This window comes from Corvus cornix, chromosome 7 (assembly GCF_000738735.6).
Source record: "Corvus cornix cornix isolate S_Up_H32 chromosome 7, ASM73873v5, whole genome shotgun sequence".
NCBI lineage: Eukaryota > Metazoa > Chordata > Aves > Passeriformes > Corvidae > Corvus > Corvus cornix.
Window position 1 is genome coordinate 33663547 of NC_046337.1, and position 23685 is coordinate 33687231.

Consider the following 23685-nt stretch of genomic DNA (forward strand, 5'->3'; position numbering starts at 1 on the left):
GTAGGACTTCCTGTGCAAACCAAAAGGACCTGTGCTTGTTTGTACCCACAGAGTTGCTGGACTGCAAGGAAAGGTCCCTCCCTGTCAGACCGAGGGCCAAGGTTTGCTTTTGGTCCTTTTCCTCAGCCTGTCCTGCCCAGCAGTGCTGAGGCCCTCTAATTACCTGAGGGATTGGGAAGATCTCACAGATTAGTCAAAACTCAACCTGTTCAAGTCAGACATGTCACCTCTAACCTTGTCCATGTTCAGACATAGACTAACGCCTCCAGGCCAGCCGCTTCCTGATGCCTTCCCCAGGCATGCCACCCTTCCAGGGAAGTTAGGAATGGCGCTCCTGGCTCTTCCTCACCTTGCCCAGTTCCCCATCAGTGACAGGACCACCAGACCCCAGGAGAGGGTATCACACCAGCATAAGGACACAGTGACCCGCCCCAGGGCAGCCTCGCAGCTCTGGGGCTCTCCCAGAGATCATAGCAGGGAGCCACATGTGCTTTTTTTCCCCCCAAAGAAAGTTTTCTAATGGCTTTTAAAGACCCCATAAACTCATAGCATCCATGATGTCCTGAGCAGGGCACTTCACCACTTCATTACCAATGGCATGAAAACATCTCCCATTGCGTTATTTGATCCTCCACCTGCTAGTCTTAATGCATCTCCTGGGTTTTATTTGCTGGATTTTAAAGTTTGATGATTCTAATATTAAACACCACATGTTGTGCATGATTTTAGAGAAATCGCTAGTATTTCCAGTCTTTAAATCTAATGTTTCAAGGAATGAATGCTTTTTTTAGAGAGCCCTTTGAGGTCCATCACACCTGCTGTGTATTTAAGGCTTTAATGCAGTATTAACATATATAAAAACACTTGATTGAGATCCTGTTTTCTTAAACATTTATACAACCCATGATTTAAAAATTGGGTATTTTTCATGAGATTGGTGTATTTTCTAGTCATTAAAAATAGCTGGCAGCTTCAATTAGAGATTTGATTGATGTCTGTGGAAGCCACGTTAGCAAAAATCATAGCTGACACCAACAACTTCAGCTGAAGGACAGTCCTGTCCCCAGATCTCATCTGAGTGCTTACAAGAACACTCAAAGCAGGAAAGAGGCATGGGGAATTTTTCATGCCAGGAAAGAAATAAATCTTCTGTCTGGATGTGCTGGCTTATTTTTGGGTTTATTCCCTGTAATTAAAAAGTGTCTGCCATCAAGATATTTTATCCATTGGGGACCTTCCATTACCTGCTTGCTGAGAGACAACACTCCCCCTGCTCTGTCTGATCTGGAACACAATTAATTAAATTCAGATGACTCTTAGCTGAACCAAAAGATGGTTCTAGCTACCCCTTTATACTGCTGCTCTAATTTAGTGGCCTGGGGAAATTCTAAATAAGTCTTTTTTTTCATTAAAAAACAAGCAGAAAAAACCACATGCTCTCTTCTGAGCATTTTTTAGAAAAAGGAGCAAACAGATCACACAGATCAAAGAGAAAGGTCAGGAGAATCACATGTTTGTGTCCCAAGTGTTCAGAGTGATGCAGACACACCAGACACGCAAAACAACAGAAAACAAATAAAAACATTCTAAAAAACTGTATCTGTCCCCAAATATCTTATCACATCTCTATGACCAAAGGATAAAGAAGGAAAACACTAAAAATTGAAGTCTGAAACACTGTTTGTCAGGGACATTAATTTATTAATGTAAGACATCATCACTGTCTTATATTTCATCTGAACCAAAAAAAAAAACATCTTAATTCTGGCTTCTGCAGAGGAATTCTCATTATGCAACCACAGGCTACAAAGACTGCATGGCTCACCTTCCCTTCCTTTAAGAAAGTTTCCCCAAATGCAGTTATAAAGTAATAAAATACTTAATAGGCGGCTTCTAATATGCCACTTCACTATTTTAAGAGACATAAAAGTAAGGAGAGATAAAAAGTTTAAAAAACATGTATCTCTGCACAAATCAAAGCAAAGAACTTAAAAATTTAAAATTTAAACTTTGATTTCTCCCTCCCTCCCCCCCCATCAGATGATTTAACATTTCAAATTCATTATGTTTGCGTGGGCACACAAAGGAAGATCATCTTGCACTTTATATGAACCGGGCTTAGCCAAGGTTCTGACATCTCAAAACTGAAGTTAAACAAATGCATTCCCTAAACAGTTCCACTGAGCCAGGCTTCTGACAAAATAACAAAGTCCTTGAATGGTTTCCCATAATGATGCACTAACACAAAAAAACCCAGAAGGTGACAAAAATTTAGTGTTTTGCTTAATGACACGGAATTAAAGAATGCCCCTATAAAGAGATTATATTTCTCCAGCTCAGGAAGGCACCTTCTATTCATGCTGAGCTGTACCATTATTGAGAAAAGGGATGCTTTATCAAAAATAAAAATCTTATGTGAATTACCCAATTACACTACTTTTTGATGGCCTCCTTAGGGAGGCCACTTTTAGAAACAGCTAAAACATCCATTTGAAGTAATTTCTTATATATAAAGGAAAAGAAAATTAAACCAAGCATATTCCAGTTGAGTTCACTGTTTCACTAAGGAAAAAAGATTAATTTTATTTCAGGTAATAATTTTCGCTTTGGTTTTGGTTTTTTTGGCAGGGTGAGGATTTTTGGTTTGGGTTTGTTTGCTTTATTTTTAACACAATGATCTAACTTCCTCATCTCCCCCTAAAATTGTTCTGTAACTCCTGTAGACTGAATTACAACTCTTCCGCTCCAAAGCAATTGCTGGGCTTTGTCACCTTTGCCAGATGCACTCTTTAGCCACTGCCACTTGAGGGGAAAAAGAAGCACATTTGTTATTACATAATATACAATTATTTACAGTCAGGCACAGCACAGCAGCAACAGAACAATTCTCTGAGTCACAAAAAGAAATAGATAGCTGAAAGGCAAATAACAGTAAAAATATTTTAGAATGGTTTAATGAGAATACTTTTCTCACAAGTTATGAGACCTTGATTATACCCCAGAGTTAGCACTCACACACTTGGCTGCATCAGTATGCATCAAGATGATTTCTTTATTTGACTATTTTTGTGCTTTAAAATCACTTTAATAATTCAGTAGTTCAGGGTTGGGACAATCAACATCTAAAGAGAATCATCAGGCTATGTGAGACCTACACAGAGCTCTTCCAGCTCCTCCTTTGCCTTCTCCGTTTCTGCCTTCCCTCCATCATATTGTACTCTTCAACTCCATCCCCTTCATCTTACCACTCACTCCTTACCAGTACTTAACCCTTGGCATGGGCACTACTGCTATTATCCCTCCTTTCCTCACTGCCGGTTCAAAACAGGGAAATATTTTATTTTATTAGTCAGCTGCTGTAAGAAAAATCTAAGGTATAAAGTGTAATACAGAAGGTGTAATTATATTAACATATTTAAAACACTGTTAATGCAAAAGCTCCAATTCACCCTTCTTCACCACATTTAAGTATTGTCTTTTCCGCATCCAAAGTTTCTTTGCAGTCGCCTCTGTGCTTGGGAAAAAAAAAAAATCACTTTCAGAAACTATTAGTTTATTACTATGTAAATAAACACATCTTACTCATGTTTTCTTCATCATCTACATCCATTGCGAAATATCTTTGCTGGTTTCTTGGCTGGCGGAGACTGCTTCCGTCTGGAAAACAGGGAGGGGATATTTAGGCTTTAAGGTAGCAACTTGTAAGGTAAAGTATTGAATGTCCTTTAAAAGCAGCAGCCTGGGCACTGAGCTGTTTGGGTAAATCCTGACCAAAGATCCCTCCTAAAACTGAGATGATTGTCAGTGACTGAAAGATGCAGCCCCAAGCTGTCGAAGGCCAGAGTGGGAGGATGAAGACCACAACGAAGTCTCCCCACAGGGAGAGACCCTCTCTCCTCCAGGCTGAGCAAGCCAAGTGCCCTCAGCTGTTCCTCCTATGGCTTCCCCTCCAGACTCTTCACTTTCTTCGCAGCCTCCTTTGGACATTCTCTAATAGCTTCATGTCTTTTTTGTATTGTAGTGCTCAAACCTGTGCTAGGATTCAAGGTGAGGCCACACCAGCCCAGAGCAAGCAGGACAATCTCCTCCCTTGCCCAGCTGGCGATGCTGTGCCTGATGTCCCTCCTGGCTGCCAGGGTACTGATGACTCCTACTCAACTTGCCATCAGCCAGGAGCCCCATAGGTCCCTTCCACAGTACTGCTCTCCAGCCTCTCATTTCCTGGTCTGTACACACAGCCAGGGTTGCCTCACCCCATGTGCAGAATCCAGCACTTGCCCTTGTTAAACTTCTTACGGTTGGTGACTGCCCAGCCCTCAAATTTGTAAAGGTCTCTCTACAGGGCCCTTCTGCCCTTGAGGGAGTCAACAGCTCCTTCCAATTTAGTACTGGCAGCAAACTTATTTAGTATTCCTTTGATTTCTGTCTCCAGACTGTTTATTAAGATGCTGAAGAGCACAGGGACAAGGATGGAGCCCTGTGGAACCCCACTAGTGACTGAACACACACCTGATGTCACCCCATCCACTATAACCCCTTCTGCCCAACCCCTGAGACAGTTTGCATTACACAGCATCAGCACACTCCACTGTAACAAGAGGATATTAGTTGACTGTAATCAATAGGACTTGTAAATAATTATCACCTTAATTAGCACATCACACCTGCTCCAGTTACTCCTGCAACTTTGTACTCAAGGACAAAAGACTTGAACAATTCCTGGTTTAACTCCTACCAAGTTGATGAGTGAGCTCCCTGAGCCAAGCCAGAAGTGAAAAAGGCTGTAGAGCTGCCCCTCACTTCCACACCATGGATAAACCCTCCTGAGGAGCTGGGTGATCAGCCTGGGCTCAGCAACTCACCCTACAGCCTGAAGGAGAGAAAAGGCAAGCTCCTCTCTGCTAAAAGCAGAAGCAAACAGAAACTCCATTTGCATAAATATCTGTATCGTTTTGGGGGTTTTTAAAATAATTTCAGTAACTGTGCTAAAACAGATTCAGGAAGCATCAAGGAAGATTAACAGCCAAGGACAGTTAACAGAAGAGCCCTAAGCCACCTAAGAGATGCAACCCTACAGTATTAATGCAGCCAAATGACACTAAGCTCTGTTTTAAGCTTTAACCATATATGTTTAAGAGTTAGACTACTCTTGGCAAATAAAGAATGATCACCTTTTTCCCTAATCCTTTCTTTATAAAAAAATACATGAGTACAGTTAGCAGCACTCAGCTCCTCTCTCCAGTCCCCACAACTGCACCAGCAGATCACTCTGGTAAAGAACCTAAGGGTCATAGAACCACTGACTTCAAACCTTCAAGATCAAGTCCAGCCTTTTACTGAGTAAGAGCATGCCCCCACTAAACCAAAGCATGAAATGCCATGTCTGTTTGTTTCCAGAGCAATTCCAGAGATGGTGATTCCACCACTTCCCAAGGCAGCCTGCTAAGCCTCCCTTACTCTAAGCACATCACTACAAGATTCTGTGTGTCTTATACAACTATTTCCATTACAACTAATTGCTAACAACCACCCACTTCAAGTCAAAAATACTTGGAAGAGAATGAATTAGATATTTAAACAGTATGAAATGTTGTGGGTTCCCCAACCCCAGCACTGTTCAAAGCCAGGCTGGATAAGGCCTTGAGCAACCTGCTCTAGTGGGAGGTGTCCCTGCCCACAGCTGGTACTGGATGATCTCTAAAGTCCATCCCAACCCCTTAACATGGTATGATTCTACGAATAATGTGTAGGAGACAGTACTGAGCTGGGCAGAGAGAATGAACTCAGTACTCTGCATACACATTTATCTTCCAAACTTCCTCCCAGTGTAATCCATGGGTTTTTTTCCCACCTGGCCTTCAAATGTAGAGGATTTGATAAGAAGAAAAAACGTTTTTCAAAGTCCTTCCATATAAAATAGGATCTATGTATGCTTTCAGAAAGAGAGGGGAGATTCTTTCACAAAATGGACTCTGAGCCTGGGCTGCTCACTACAAAAAAAAGCTTCCTCTCTTGCCAAGGCATGCTTGGTTACTTTTGAAAACATTACTGATTAAGTTATCATTTCACTTTGAAGAAGGAACAGCATTTCTGACTTCTTTGACCTTCCAAACTTTTATTCGAGCAGCAAAACTGCATTAATAAACACATTCACTGCCTGTAAATAACCAGTTTAGCAACTGACATCCAGGAACATCTCAGGTCCTACAGACACAAAGCCTCCACGTGAGGTTGGGCAATGGTCATCTGGCATCTGAGCAAGGACACCTTCCAAAAGGACTTCACTGAAGCTGTGCATCTGCCTTGGACACCAAGATATGATAAACTCTCACGTTTTGCTCCTAAAATCCTGCTCTCAGATAAGGGACACAACTACAGTAACATTCTCAGCACTGGAAAAATCTTTTATTTGGGAAAAAAAAGTGTAAGAGTAAAGGAAAAAGCTTAACTGCTGTTCAGAGATTAACAAACTTTGAAAAACAGCAATAAGGAATGACTGCCATAAATACAAAGTGATTTGGGTCAGTGTACTTACAGCACGTTCTGTGTGGAGTGGGGCTGTGGGAGAAGCCAGCTCCATGTTTTGTCTCAGGTATACTGATAAAATAAATTGAGGGTTTGACTGAACTATGCTGGTGTAGCAGAGGGGAGTTTTTTGTTCGTAACACAGAGCACCAAACCTCCACCCAGCTCTTTCCTAAACTGACTCACCAAAGCCAAGGGATTCTGCATAGCAGCACACCCTGAAATGTTCTGACTACAAAAACCTTTCTTTTCCTAGATGCATTAAAAGCCAGCCATATCAAACAGGAAAACAGCATCTAAATGTATGCTAATTTAATTGGAGCCAGGAGAAAGCATACTTTTAATTCTCGCCTGGTTTTAAAGTCTAATTCCTGTAGAGTATTTCCAAAGATAGGAAGAACATCAGAAGTACCTAAAAATGCAGCAGCCAACACAAGATAATTTGCCTTTATTTTCACAGGAGACTACCTGAGAGATTTTTAAGTAAATGTTAACTATAGCAAGCACACACCACAGGAGGACTTAGAGATCACCTGCATTTCTTCTGTTTGACTATCCTAGGTATCGACTGCATGCAAAAAAGAGTTGTGAAAGACCTTAAGAGTTATCTTGGTTTATTCTCATTACTGAGAGAAAACCTAAATATGTCTTGAAAGGGAAATTTAGCAGCTAACAACACTTTACATTCAGCAAATGGCATATATGCAAAATATGGCATTAACCTGACAGATGACACAAAACTGTTAGAAAACAATGTAAGTCAGAAAGCTGCAGTTTCAGAGAAGTTTCATATTTGTTAAAAAGTTCTCTCCTTCCAAACTTTGAAAGCCAAGTGAAATAAAACATGGATCTTGCTCAAAATATTTCCGACAAACCAGATTTCTTATGAATCCAAAGTGCTAACACTGAAGTTGGACTTAACAAAGAGGTTCAAACCTCACCTTAAAACTATGTTTACAAACACCACCACTACCCCTCCACCAACTCCTTTGTTTCAGCAATTAAATGGAGCAATTCAAGCCCTACCCTTCCTCTCAGATCGCTTTGTCCTCCTGCATTTCCAGCACAGTCGGGCTGTGCTGCAGAGGGTCCCCATGCCCAGAGCCATGGCTTGACGTGATGCCACACACCCCCCTACTGCCTGTGTCACCTCCTCACCCCCTCCCAAAGCAGCAGAAAGGAGGGTTATCCCTGTGCTCTCTCTACCCAGCCCCTGGAACCCTGGAACACACCAGTGCACAGCCCAGTGAACAAAGGTGAGTGAAGAATGCAGCTCACCCCTACCCACTGCCAGAGGCACGTGTGACAACCCTTTGTCACACAGAAGGGGCAAGGAAGGACAGTTCTCTTAGAAAGACTAGATCAAAGACATCCTCACTGCTAGGTGTGGAAAGGCTCAATTAACCTTATTTTGTTATTAATAAAGGAGGGCAAGTCTTCAGTCCTGTAGCTCAGAAACAAGGAGAGACATAAGCAAGGAAATATTTATACAGCCTAGTGCATGAAACAAAATGCTTTCAGCATCCTTTACAACAGTTTCTCGTGTTCACATTTCACACACTGCCTCAAAAGGCACAAAATGTATTTGGAAATAGCAGGAATACATAAATATGCTAATCTCAAACATACTTTAGTCACAGATTTTCCATACAAGGGTTTCTATGCCAGGCCTGACCAAGAGGCCTCCTATTGTCAACATTACCTGTGGTATTTTCCAGCCTTTTCACAAACTAAAACATAACATGTGACATTAGGGGATAATGTGATATCATCCTGTCTCCCCATCTCAGTGACCAAAAAACATATGTTGATCCTGTAGATCCTACAGATCACCAGCTCAGGCTGAGGGTTGCAGCTAGCCTTTAATCCTACCCTCAGATTAAACCTCACAGGACAAAAAAGCACATTCCAGCAGGGAATGCCTACAGGGGCATGCTCCACAGGTTTCTTCAGTGTGTTACTACAGTGATGAGATTTCTCTGACCAGTCACCTCCAGCTGCTCTCAGACCTTTATTTCTCAGTACATCAGGAATGCAGCACATTATAGAATCTAGATGAATTCTGGTAGATGACTTACATGCACCATCGTATTTTGACAACTATCCAGGCTGGCATTTTTTGAAAAACTTTGCCACTGGCATCTTAAATTAGCAGTACTTCACTAACCAAACCCAACATGCTCAAGCTCACCACTGGAACTGGGCTGATGGGCTAACAAGGAGCTCTACCTGCTGGCACTCATTCCCCAGATCACAGCTTTTATATCTCCAGACGGTGATGGAAAGCAGAGACTAAGTGACTGTAATTATTTTTGTCTGAAGCCTAAGCACTAAAAGCTTCAAACTTCCCCAGTTCAGAGGAGCTGAAGTTCTACTTCAGCATCCATGTTATTAGACACTACTTTTCTAAGGATGAAGAAAGAGGAACAGGAACCTTTGAGCTCAGTTGACACAATTTAGAAAGAACTTACCACGGAGAAACAAGCCATCAATGCCATAGTCATGCCACAGTCACATGTTCACCACCAAGAAACTCAGGAGGACATGAGTCCCTTCTAAGAGCAACTCCCCAAACTAGTGCTGTGCCTAATTTGGTGTGCTGTTCTGCAGGCCAATTAACAGTTTCAGGCCAAGTTTCACAGTTCAATACACAATAAGCTGTGTGTGACAGACCAAGAACATGGAGGGTGAGGTATCTACATCTACACAGCATTGAAGGAACAACAATAATGACACAGAGAGAAAGGGAAAAAACACCCCATAGGGGGATGAGAATTCATTTTGCACCTTTGAGAAAATGGCACACTTTGTAAAATGCGAAGAGCATTCTGTGCAACTACTGAGCTCTTTACCATAATTCCTTCAGCTGCTTAAATTTTTACCACGTTGTTCTCAGCACAGCTAAGAAAGAGACACATAACAATGTGTACTTCTCCTTCCTTCTGGGGGAAGAGTTGCTGCATTAGCTATCTGAAGTCAAAAGTGATTTTGCTTTTAATAATTACTTTATCTGCCCTAACATGTCAGAGATATCATTCACAAAATTTGCTGTAAAGATGGAAAAGAGACTTCTCCAGGTCACTTTTGTAGCTCTCCTCCCCAAAAGCAGCTCCTAACTCAACCAACGTTTGCTCCCCAAGGCAGTGACACTAGGGTACAACACTCAGGAGGGAGGCCTGAGACAAGGCCTTGCAGGATGACAGCTTTGCAGAGACAAAAAGGTCTCTAAAATCTGACTATTGTCTGAAGAACATACACAGTGCACTTGGGAGAGAAACTTGGTGACCCACTGCAGGTGTGACATTAACAGTTTTAGGAAATAAAAAATATCATAGAATCAAATCATAGACCAGTGGTTTGAGTTGGAAGGGATCTTAAAGCTCATCTCTTTCCAGCCCCTGCCATGGGCAAGGACACCTTCCACTAGACCAGGTTGCTCCAAGCCCTGTTCAACCTACTCTTGAATGATTCCAGCAATGGGGCAGCCACAGCTTCTCTGGGCCTCACCACCCTCACAGAGAACAATTTCCTTTTAACTTCTAATCTAAATCTCTTCCTATAGTTTAAAACTATTCCTTCTTCTTTTATCACTATCTGCCCGCATGAAAGGTCACTCTCCCTCTTTTTTGTAAGCCCCCTTTAGGTATTGGGAGGTCACAATGAGGTTTTCTAGAGCCTTGTCTTCTCTTCTCCAGGCTGAACAACCCTGTAATAAGCAAACTGTAATATGTATGAAGTTAAATACTCAATACCCTTAAATTTATAATGTCCACATGATTAGACAAAAGCAGGCTGAAAACCAAGTACAAGAAAGTAAATGCTGCACACAGAACAAAACTATGGCATTCAGCGTTAATGTGTGTGCTGGAAGCAGTAAATCCCATAACATCTTGTATTTCACAGATTTGACACCCACTGAGGCATCAAGGAGAAAATGGGCTGCCTTCTCTCCAAAGAAAAAGCAGTTCCCAGGTGGAATTTGGGACCTACCCCATCTGCAATACTCCCATTTCACCTGCATCACTGAACCAGGAAAGCAGAGACACTAAACAACTCAAGCATATTCCACTCAAATCCCAGAGATAAACTAACCCAGGCAAGATCAGAAGCAACACAGCCAGACTGGTAGAAAACTTCAGCATCTCCTCAGTTCTCCCCTCTGCCACCCAGTGGAACAAAGCCAGTCTATTTTTCCATGGATTTATGGCTTGTGATAGATGGAGTTTTGTGATGAGGGATTTGTGAGCCCAACTTGGAGACCCTGCAGCTGTGGCATCTCTAGTCCCTTCCCATCAGGTCCTCTGGCAGCAGGAGGCTTGAGGCCATGCTGCAGCCCCTATTTTACATATATATAAAGTATATGCATATACATCACATATCATATGATAAATTTTTTTATATATATCACTTTAAAATCTCCACGCACCAAAACCACCCTTCCAAATCTCATTTACTTATGGATTTGGCCCCTATTATCAGCTTACTTTACATACTCTTTGAAGAAATAGTCATACACTGTATTTTGTAAGCACTTTCAAAGATTTTTTAGTTTTTTGCTCCCACAAGCAAGTTGTGTATTTTTCAAGCACAAGGACAATATTAGAGGCCAACAGCAGTTTTCCTTTTAGTTTTGTGTACTTCAGCAAGAATGAATATAAATTAGCAGCAACTGCTAGAATTAGTAGGGGCTAAACTACAGCCTGAGAAGTTGCTCTGCACAGCAAATTCCAGATCCAGAGCTGCTGGCTGCACATTGGGAACCCCAAGAGCTCTGATATACCTCATACTGGAGTTTATTGCTCAGCTTGAAGTTTATTCAAGCCATTCCAACAGCGCCATCTGCTGTTACACAAATAATTCAGGTTGCATCTATCCCTGGACCAAGGAAGTCCAGACCTCTGCTCCAGATTAGAAATAACTTCAGATGTTTGCAGATTTATTCCTTTGTCTGTAACCTCCTTACTGGTTTACTGTTAGGACTGAACATCTCATTTTTAACATACTTTATTTCTGAAGGACTCCTCAAATACCTGTGACTACCAGAAATGTATTTACAATGTGCTTCCAAGGCAAAAGTGGTAACTATTCAGAGAGAAAATTGAGCAGCCTAGACCTCCCAGTAAGTAATATCAATATTTTCAACATCATTTAAAAGATAACTGATACAGCTATCCAGTGCTAAGGAAAAGAATAGCTAATTGGAAGAAAAATCTAGAATAGTTTTAAAGGAGGTTAAAAAAGACTCAGATATCTTGAAGCTACTTCATAAAAAGATAAAAAACCAGTCACACAGGTAGGCTGATGGTTGGGATTAGGAGACAGACTTACAAATCCGACTTATTTCCTCTTTTCCCACCAAAATCAGCTATTAAGCTTTGCTCAAACACTCCGCAAACTCTCAAGTCCTACCTGCCAGCTCTGCCTATTTACTTTATTAATATGTATTGGATACACATTCATTTGCATATACACACATATTAAATTTGCACCCAGAAGGGTAACTAAGTTTTTGTAGCATCAACTTCATTCCCTTAGATATTTCTAACCAATATCCTCTCTATTTTTAAACTGTGCTGATCAAATAATTGTGAAGGGATTTAGAGTAAAACTACAAATAAAAGATATAGATATAACAATAAAGTATATAAGTGTTCAAATAAATTAAGATGAAGTCTCTTCTCCTCCAACTTATGAGCCAAATGCATCAATAAGAAAACAGAGAATCCTGTTCTATGTTTGCAAATATAGTGTGCTTACCTTTTTAACTATTGGAGAGACATGCTGATTCTGCAACCTGAAAGAAGAGGAAACTCAGTTAATTGTTTGGCTCTCTAAAAATTTAAGAGCATTACAAATGGCAACCCCTGACCTTAAAAGGGACAAATTTCTGATTCTCTAAAAATAAATAGTCCATATTGCACATACACAGTCCCAGAGCGAAGTCCTTTGTAACCCTAGCAAAGAGAGGGGTACAGACCATTCTCGACATTCCTGGCTGGTTAAAAAAAAAAAAAAAAAATTTAAGAAAAAGGAATTAAGACTCAAGGCTCCTAATACTGGGGGGTCATGAAACATCCCTGAGGTACAAGCAGTTATGTAGTAGAACCCAATCTGCAATCTCTGCACCTTCTAGGAGAGAGAGTCAGAAAAAATGTGGTAAATAATGGTTTAAAACCAAAATAAACTTGTGTTATCACAGCCAACTTATCCTGAAAGCAAATCCAGAGTTCTCATCTTGTTAGATTTTTTTTAATTTAGATCTTCTGTTTTTATTTTTAGGGATTGATTTTAATCCATAAAAATGGCCCCTCATACAACAACCCCCTTTCCAAACACCAGTTTCTTGATAACACTGACACTAGTCTGTATTCTCCTGCAAAACAGGAAAATCCCTCAACTACCAGCAGTGGGATGGAAAACAACTGGTAGATGTAGGGTAAAACACACACACCCCCATTTTTAAGATCTCTTCCAACCAAACTGGTTTGTGATTCTTATTCTAAGGAGGATACAGGATAACAGGGATGCTGTGAGAAATTTTATTTCCACAAATAGGCACAGCTGTTGGATAAAGAACAGACAGCTTTAATTTAACAGATAACCTCCTAGATCTAAAAAAATATTGATGGGGCCTTACCAGTGTGAAGATAAGACTATTCTAAAATGGTTCCAAAATCACAATCACAGCCCACGAGAGGGTGCTGGTACCCTGCAGAAACCTGCATTGAATTCAAGTTACACAGAGCACGGCTACACAACACAACCCAATAGATGCACATCTCGGGTCTTAAACTGGTTTGGTCAAAAAGGGATCTGACACAATATTTAAAGTCCACATACTAGCATATTGCATCAATTCATCCCAGCTTATTTTTTTTTAAAGACATTTCAATTTCCCAATACTTCATGCTGGCATCTTCCAATAAAAATAAAAAGATTAATTCAAATACGACATTGGTCTTAGCATAAAGCAGGAAAAATGCCCAGATTACTCAGTTCAGAGTCGAAGTCCCAACCTAGTGTTCCCATATCGACAATAAAAACTTCCAAACTCTTGGAATACAAGCTATAAATTAGGTGTGATGTGAAAATCTCATATTTGCGGCAAAAGCCACCAAAAATGTGTTTTAAAAACAAGCTTGACAATTCTCTTCTTACGTGAGCATTGCTTAAAGTTATAATTAATGCTGAGAAAACACACTGCTAATAGTTTTTATCTCAGTATATCATTGAGTTACTTTATATTTCATATTATCTTCCTTATACACAACATTACTCCAGTCGATAATTCTCTAACAAACTAAAAACAATCCATGAAAATTTAGACTCTTAAGTTTACCACTGAGTACCAAAAATCCTTATATATTGACAGCTGCAGTGAGTGTTACAGAGAAAGAACCAGCCAGGATTCAAAACTAGGGAAAAAAAGCTTATTTTAGTAATTATTTTTGTTATATTATGAGCAGTAAAGACAGGTGGAGGAAAAACTGAGACTTGTAACACCTTAAACCAGTAAAAATTCTAAATAGCAAAGAAAGGAAAATAACACTAAGTTACAAAAGCCAGGAACAAACCTCTGATCTTCAGCATGTCCTACCTGGCTCTGCCCAGTGGCAAATGAGTATTTTGGGGCTTGTTCAAGTCATGACATGCTTCCCCAACACCTTCTGCAGGGAGAGCCTCCAAGAAGGGGCTCCTCCAGGAGCTCAGCACTTAGCCACAACATCTCCATATTGTTACCTTCCAAAAAATTCAATTAACCAGTTCTTTGTCCCTTACATGTCACATTTGAGTTAATTTACCCTAAAAAGTTCAGAAACATGCCCATGATTTCTCCCTGGGCAGCAAAGGATACTTGAAAATCATCACATGTTGGCCATTTAGGAATACCTTCAAATACTAACTTTTTAAAGACCAGCTGAAAATGTTTCAAGGCAATGACAATCAAAACAGACATCTGAGGTACCACCTCAAGACATAAACCTGCAAAAAAATCACCCAAACACCAAGGCAACAACCTGGAGGCACTCATCACTCAGCACCAGTCCTACAGTCAGGATAAAAAACCACCACGTCCAATCTTTACATATTTACTTTCCTATTTATTTTACTTCTCTCGTGTTGAAAAAGGAAAGTAATCTTTTGAGGCATCTCAACTGCTGGTGCATGACAAAAACCACATATATGTTAAATCCAGTGTTGAACAGTTTGGGTTGGAAGGGACCTTACAGCTCACCTCAATCCAATCCCTGCCATAGTCCAGGACACTTCAAGCCCCATCCAACCTGGTCTTGAATGCTTCCAGGGACTGGGCAGCCACAGCTTCTCTGGGAAACCTGTGCCAGGGCCTCAGCACCCTCACAGGGAAGAATTCCTTCCTAACACCTAACCTAAATCTCTCCTCTCTTAGTTTAAAACCATTCCCCCTTGCCCTATCACTATCTGCTTGTATAAAAGTCACTCACAGAATTTGAGGAAGAGATGCCTTCAAGCAAGACTTTGTTCCTGATCCCAGAAAACAATACTGTGAGCCTCCAGTAAGAGTTTAAGAAGCGTTTGGACAGTGCTCTCAGGCACATGGTGGGATTCTTGGGGTGTCCTGCACAGGGCCAGGACTTGGACTCAAGGATCCTTGTGGGTCCCTTCCAAGGCAGGATATTCTGTGACATGTTTTTTCATACACCAAGTCATGAGTCTCCGCCATAAACTATAAACACAGTTCAACAGCACAACTACAGAACTGAGTTTTCCTCTGAAAACATTTTCCACCTAAATACAAAGAAACAATTTGACATCTATGATGTACTTACTTCAGTTTATCAGTCTGAATTAAAGATATAATAGCCCAAACCCAACCCCCATTCCCTACAGCCCTTTTGAACTGCTCATTTAAAATTCTGAAGTAAATTAAGAAAGACTAGCAAGTGAGCACCACAATGAAAAAAAAAAAGTTTAGGAAAAAAAGGATATATATGTTGCAATCGGAAAAAGAAGCACAGTTTATACATGATACAAGCTGTCAAGTGCTTCTCCTTCCCTTGATATAAAACAAACTCTTTTTGAACTTACAAACAGGTACTTTTTATACACAAGACACTGAAACAAAGTTCACTGACACTTCAAAAGCTATGAAAATTCAGCAGCTATTAAGCAACAGGAATCCATGGATTAAAAAAAAGAGAATGCTACTCCATCAAGTAATATCCAAGCTTTTACTGCTTTTACTGCAGGTATCAAACAAAAGTATGTTCATCATTTATTCTAGAACACCCAATTATTCAAAAACTGTTCAGGAAGAAACACAGTAAATTATTTTTCAAACACTGTCTCACCAGAAATGGTTTCACATATTCCCATAGTATCAGCAAGAAACTCTTCACTTCTAACTTTTAATTTTCCCATTTCCTATGTTTGAAAACTTATGTTCACTGCTCTACTGGTACATTTGGCATCCCAAAGCCTCAATACAAAATTTTGATACTGAAACAATATCATTTCAAAATCAAAGGTTTTAATGCCACACCTTCTTACAGGATCATCCCATGTATAAGAGCAGTTACCTTAGAAGAGAACGTGATTGAAGCCAAAGGAATTATTCACATGAGTAAAATTACCGTAAATGTCTTCAGGGGAACTTAGGCTTTAATCTTGTTGTTGATTTCACTACAGCTAGTGTTTAAACATTTACATTACTCATTTAGCTGCTTTAAACATTAGTCAAACTAAAATAGTCCAACAGTGCAACCTCCAGACTAAGCAGCAGCTTTTAAAAGGCAACAGAATTCAAGAAAACAGTTTTAATTTCTCCATTTGGTATTAGTACTTTTTAGACAACAGCTAAAAAAAGAAAATAAAAGTTACTTTTTACTACAGACAAATTGTGGACAAAATTTAGGCTACAAGAGCAGTAGAGACAGGACAACCCACCCATCCCACCACACTGACTAATTCTGACACTGGGAAATGCCCCACTTTGGAACAGATGTTTCTGCACCTACTGTTAAAACTGCTGAAAGCCCTTCTCAATGCTATGGTGACCAACCAGGGTTTTCAGGTTAACACATTCCAAAAAAATAACTGTAAAACTTCCTTCAAACTTGTTCTACAGATGTGCAGCACATACTAGAGGAATGCAAATCTTTCTTCCTTTGAACAGCAGCGATATTTTCCAGCCTTCACAACAAGGCAGACTTAATTATTTTCAGTCTTACTCCCACCCTAGGGCAAAGATTAGATGCATGTGAACACTTCGTACTTAGCATTAGTCTTCAGAAAAAAGCCTCAGAAATCAATGTTTAATAAAAGATGCCAAATAATTATCACTCAAGTTTAAGTGTTCAAAACCATGAGACTATGTTGTGCATTAAGGACATGTGAGTATCTTCTCTGGCTGTTACCATGGGAATTCACTCTCCACAGTCCTTAAATAAAGTTTATTGCTTTAGGAGTGCCAGAACAAGGCACTTTATTCCCAGACCTCTGCTTTTAAAGACAGGTTGGGACGGCTGTGCCACTGCCGGCAGCCTCCTGGTGTAACAATAGATTACTGACAAAGCTGGGAGACAGACTGAGAATTAGCAAAGGTGGGATGAAGTGCCCATACTAAGCCATGCCTGCAGTGATACACCCTTCACTGGGAGCTCCCAGATCATGTCTGCAGCCTCAAGAACCAATGTGATTTATTCCTGGATTTAACAGCAGAACACAGAGAGGCTAAGTGTTACCTCTCAGCACCTGACAAAAGACAAGTGACATGATGGAGATTTAAACCACCCCTCCTGTTGACAAGATCCAAGAGGCAAAGACATACCCACACACAAATCACTGCAGGAAAAAGCATCTTATGCAGCCCAGACAACAAATTTCTTCAATTTTCTTGATGAGAGGCAATTTGATTGCAGTTTGTTGCCCCAAGATGAAGATAAAACAGTAGAAGAGGGATCTGCAACTTCAGTAAAAAGAGTTCACCAAGGTAAAATGCACATGCTGGAAACAGGGCTTAACACAGTCACTGTTTGTGCACATTTCAGTCTCAGAATGGTTTGGGTTGGAGGGGACCTTAAAAGACCATCTTGTTCCAACCCCTGACCTGAAGGGGACATCCTGCAGGACAGAGACACCTTCCACCAGACCAGGTTGCTCCAAGCTCTGTCCAATGTGGCCTTGGACACTTCAGGGATGGGGCAGCCACAGCTTGTCTGGGCAACCTGTGCCAGGACCTCACCACCCTCAGAGCCAAGAATTGCTTCCCAATATCCCATCTAATGCTGCCCTTTGTCAGTAGGAAGCCATTCCCACTTCTCCTTCCCTCCAGGCCCCTGCCTGAAGTCCCTCTCCAGCTTTCTTGGAGCCCCTACAGGCACTGGAAGGGCTTCTAAGGTCTCCCCAGAGTCTCCTCTTCTCCAGGCTGAACACCCCAGCTCTCCCAGCCCGTCTCCAGAGCAGAGGGACCCCAGCCCTTGGAGCATCTTCAAGGCCTCCTCTAGACCCACTCTAACAGGCCCATGTCTTTCTTGTGCTGAGGACCCCAAACCTGGACACAGTACCGCAGGTGGAGTCTCATGAGGGCAGAGGGGGAATTCCAGGCCTATCCTTTGACATGAATCCCAAAGCCAACCATTCTCCATCAGCCTGCAGCTCACCCATGGGAGATACAGCACAAACGGCATGTGCTGTGCACAAAATGCCAGAAAGCACAAACTACACCAGAGGAACAAAAATCATGGATTGCACATGTGCACCCAAAGCCAGGGCACCCACTAACAGCCTTTTTACCTGGCTTAATATTATTTTTAAAATATACATTATGCATGTAACATGGAAGAGTTTTAGAGCTCTTTAATCCTTTAGCTTTAACTTGCACCTTACAGGAACTCCGGGGACAGTTAGAAGACTCTGAAAGAAACCTGAATCATACTGTTTTCCAAACAAAAGATTGGGTTAGCTGGAAAACATGTTTCCAGGACAGTTGTTTTCTTGCTGCTTCTCTATGTATGACATTAATTTTGTGCTCTGGGCAGAGCTGGAGACCACAGAGGAGCGATGCAGGGATAGGACTAGACCACAGCATGGAGTCTGGACATATGGTGGCTCTCGCCCTACCACATCAGCCAAGGAAAAGACACCAAGTGCCCCAGTGCAGCAGGGAGCCAAAAAAACAGTACCTGCATCTTAAAGTGAGTTTTCTTCCCCACAGAGGCCCACTCTGAGGCTGTCCCAGAGAGGGAGGGAGCATAGCACGAGCAAGCTATACTAGAAGCATCCCATATTTGTGACTCAAGCCTCACTGACAGTCTGCATTTCCATAGTGGAGACTTCCAGGATTTTTGACATCTGTGTCTCATCACTGCAATGTTTTACGAAGAACAAGCTGCTGGACTTCTAAGAATATGAAAGTGTTACATTTCACTTTTACAGTCACATTTCTGCTTTTCTCCTACTAAAATACGAGCGGATTTGAAGAACTTCAAGCTAACTTTTGATGCACCTTGACTTCCCGTCAGTCTTCTGAGATCCTGAAAGCCTTCCTCAGGATCTTGAACGCAACTGGCTGTCAAGGATCTCTCTCACAAAAGACTGACTTAAACTGTCCCTTCCACAGCAGTTCCTTGTGTTACTCAGTATCAAGTTACTTTATGCTAAAAAAAAAAACCAAAAACAAAAAAAAAAAAAACACCACCACATAAAGAAAAAAACAAACAACAACCAAAAAAAACCCACACAAAAACAAACCCACACCACCAATCACACTTACGCTGTAAAATCTGAGTGCCTTCACCACTCAGGTGTGTGGGCAGAGTGTTTACCATCACAGAGTACTAGACATTTTTTAGCCATGTTGTGCAGAAATGGCACTCAACCACCTTCATACACAAGAAACTGTAATATATCCCAGAGTTTAACGCTGCAAGCAAGGGAAACACCCAGATGATTTTGGATAGGGCAGGAGGAGAGCGGGAGAGAGGGAAGATGCTGGCATGACCAGGCACATGTTAGGACCTGTGGTCTGCGTTACTTGCACATGGAATCATAGAATCACTAAAGTTGGAAAATACCTCTAAGATCATCAAGTCCAGCTGTTAAGACAGGACCTCCATGTTCACAACTGAATCATGTTCCCAGGTGCCACATCTACAAGCCTTTTGAACACTTCCAGGGATGGTGATTTCACCACTGCCCTGGGCAGCCTGTGCCAGTGCCTGGCCACCCTTGCAGTGAAGAAATTTTTCCTACTAGTCAATCTAAATGTGCTCTGGCACAACTTGAGGCCATTTCCTCTGGTCCTGTCACTTGTTATCCGAGAGAAGAGATCTATCCCTACCTGGCTACAACCTACTGTGAGGGAGTTGTAGGGAGCAATAAGGTCCCCCTTGAACAAAAAAACCACATCAGAGGGCAACTGGACCAAACCTTGTGAATGTATCAAAACAGTGACTCAAGACTAAATCAAACAGTTTTGACGTATTCGCCCCTCAAGGGCTGAGATCTTGGGAGGTAACTCATACATTAATTTTAATTTTCAATAAAAATTGTTAAATAGCTTTTCAGATAACCTAACATAATTTGTTGAGTATTAAAGTTGTTCCTGATAGCCAAAGAAAACAAGACAAATGAGAGTTGAAATACTTACACCTATTTTATCTACTAGGTTATTTACACAAAGTAGCCCCAAAGAATCTCCCAGCAAGACAAATCTGAAACTCTTTAGAGAGGAAGAATTAATGAGTAAGTGATGAAAGTTCCAGATCAAGACTTCCCAGACTGGTTTGGGTTGGAAGAGATCTTAGAGCTCATTTCATTCCAAATCCTGCCATGAGCAGGGACACCTTCAACTATCCCAGGTTGCTCCAAACCCTGTCCAACCTGGCCTTGAAAACTTCCAGGGATGGGGCAGCCACAGCTGCTCTGGGCAACAGAATTCCTGTGCATACAGGACCCTGCCCAACTTTCCTACCTCCTGCAAATCAGCATCACATCAAAGTAGAAGGCAAACAGAGAAGGACTCCAGGGTGATACATGGCACAGGGAGCATGGGAGAAGTACCCTAAAGAGCCGCTCAGTCTGGAATCAGAGTCTGACTGTACAAATACAGGGGGGAAAGGGAAAAAGGGAAACAATTATCAGTCCTGGGAGGGAGCACTTGTCTTGGGGTGACCTTATGATGTGTATCCCGTATCGCTGCCCTATGCCCAGAAACTAATTCTCTTGCCTTTCTATGCCTTTAAACTGAGCCTTAGAGGTGGAAGGAAAACTGAGCAAAACTTTCAAAGCAGTTTGCAGCTTGTTCAAGGTCACATAGAGATAGGGACTTTTTTTTCCCCAGCTGTGGCAGGGAAGCAAGGAAGCACCCAGCTTGCTGCTTTCCAGTCAGCTTTTGGCCAGTTGTTCAGTTTCTTTTTTTCTCCGGAGAGAGACTGAAAGTTGAACTTTGCTTTTCCTTCCCTGGAATTTCGTATTTTCTCCCTTTTCTGCTGGACTGCTTCAACCTCAGAGCACATCAGGAGGACTTTCCACCGGGCACAGAGGGCCTGGCCCTGGGCCAAGCCCCAGCTCCGAGGAGACCAAAGGGAGGACTCTAACACTTTTTCCCAGGTTTTTTTCTCCACAGTGAGAGATTTTATTATTTAGTATTATTTTCCTTTTCCCATGTGTTTGGTAAATAAATAGTTTTATCTCCTTCACTTTCCTTCGAGGAAAATTTATTTTTCCCAAACCTGGTGGGGGGGAGGGGTGGTTGTGCCTTCCCTCAGAGGATATATTTCTAAATTTGGCCAAACGGGTACAGCACTGTCCAGAATCAAAGGCAAGAAACAGTCTATGCTTTTCAGGTAGAATTGATACATGCTGCAAATGTTGGCAGAGCAAGTATACTGGATTAGCCCCAAGCACATCTATTCTTCTACAGCCTTCCAGAAAGCATATCTGGGTAGTCCCAGGAGAAGGGCAGAGCTGCCAGCCTTCCATGTGTGCCACAGGCAGGCAGCAGGCAAGCAGCAACCAGGCAGCATCCACGACCAACCGCCATGAGCTGTGGAAGAAGGATGAAAAATCCAAGGGATACCAGCCTTCACCTGAGACATGGGGCACTTGCCAGTGATTTTGCTGGAGACCAGAGATTTGTGTCTTCCCTGCTCGGTTGTGTTTCCACTCCAAGCAAAAGTGGAGCCATCCAAGATGCCTGTTGCCACACCCCCCCCCCCCCCCCAATCTCATGTGACACACACATACCTGGACCATCCCCACATCCTTCCTCTGTTTCTGCTGCTCTCAACACCTACAGTAGCACATGCATAAGGTCCAAGGATGACCCCACCAGAGGTCCCCAAGATTTTAAAAACAGCAACAGATCACCAAGGAGACCAGCACTGCTTCTGCACAGACTGTGGTACACCTGCTCCAGGCAAGAGAATGGAAAATCCCCGTTCCCCTGGCACACCAACCTAGGAGAGCAAATAACTCAAGACATAACATTTCCTTCAGGTTCCATACAACAAAACCACTGAGAGAAAGAGCCATGTGATGCCATCAAGACTACTTAAGAGATCTCAGCCATGAAAGCAATGAGCGTATCAGTTCATATGCCAAAAAAAACCCATGTTGAGTGGAATTTGGATTATGAACCTACTTTAGTGACCTTTTACTGTACTTATTTTTAGACTGAAGTTTTTATTCTGGACAAAGTACTGAAGACAAAATATTATACATATGCATGTAGTTTTAACATATGCACATACTGCATGAATTTTCTGTGAAGTAAAGAAGCAGATACTGATTCAGAAATATAGGGAGTTGGCTGTTCTCTCAAGGATAACCTATGCACTGTGAACATGCACTATACAAGAAACCAAGACTTAGCTCTGGGAGGTAAAATCTTCCAATAACATCAGCAGCCTTCTAAGATAGATCCAAAAGTCATTTATTCAAAACTACCCCACTGCACACACGGTAAAGTAGCATTCACTAGCAATGCTGCTAGGACAACTGCTGGAGCAAGAAGTGTTTGTATGCATTTTAAGTACCGCTGGATGTAAAAATACCCATTAATACAATTTTTGTATTATTTTGTATTTTTACAATTTATGTCCAGTTTGGACTACAGCAACACACCAAACCTAGGCAAGAAAACACTAGAAGACAGCAAGGAAGGCCTGTGACCCAGGGAGATGCACAAATACCCAAGCCAAAGCCATAAGTAAAGCTGAGGAGCTTTGCTGCACTGAAAGCTACCAGGAGAAAAATTCCTTTCCCTACTTTCTACAACTGCACTCTAAAAACTATGGCCTTCAAAACATTGGGGTTTTTTTCTTTAGCATTAAAATCAGCCTGCTTCAGCTAAGCTGTCCTACAGATCAGGTGATACTCTGGCAAGAGAGTAACAGTCAATAGCCATATTCCTCCACAGAGCTTTTATTACAGTAATCAAATGTTGTACTTCTAGTCCCTTCCATATTCACTGAAAGCCATCAAGAGCAGCTAGGTAGAAAATGTTCTCACAGCTATCAGGGAACCTCACTCAAGTCTGGAAAGCAAACTTTAAAAGAAAGCAAACCTATTGAACAAAGGACTGCGGAAAGAACATACTGAAAGGAGAACAAGCCACAGCTCTTCTTGGGGTTGTCCTGTGCAGGGCCAGGAGTTGGATTCAATAATCCTTCTGGGTCCCTTCCAACACTGGATATTCTGTGAACTCTGAACTTGAAAAAGGCTTCTGCTAAAAGCCAGCAAGGGCATCACAGATGCTGAGAGAAGCTGTGGGTGTTCACATGTGGTCTGGGCAAACTGGCCTCAAAAGGGTCGGGCCTCACCTTCAGCTGAGCTGCTGACTGAAACCTGACTGAAGCCTGCATGAAGAGCTTCTGTCTGGGTTCTGTCTGAGAAAAAGCACATGAGGAGGCCAAAGGAGATGGAAAATAAGCAGTGGCATTGGGAATACTGTCCAGTAGTGCTGGGTATTATCTGGGCTGCAAAAAAAAAAGCCAGCCAGTCATCATGATCTGAAACGCAGCGATGAGAGAAGGACAAGCTGAAAAAAAACTATGGAGTTAAAGGAACATTAGCCATATTTAAGCTGTATTTATTGAAGCTGTTCATATATAATATATATCTATTATCTACACTAATATTAAAAAATCTATAAAATATAATTTATATAATTTTTTA

General features: G+C 41.6%; 1 protein-coding gene across 1 annotated transcript in view; it reads right to left on the reverse strand.

Moving 5' to 3' along the window:
- Positions 1-23685, reverse strand: part of ADARB1 (adenosine deaminase RNA specific B1) — a 63790-nt gene that overhangs the window by 31370 nt on the left and 8735 nt on the right. The window contains 2 exon segments of the mRNA XM_039554698.1: positions 3583-3657; positions 12283-12319. Coding sequence (XP_039410632.1) covers positions 3583-3610 — 28 coding nt within the window. The 5' untranslated portion in view covers positions 3611-3657; positions 12283-12319.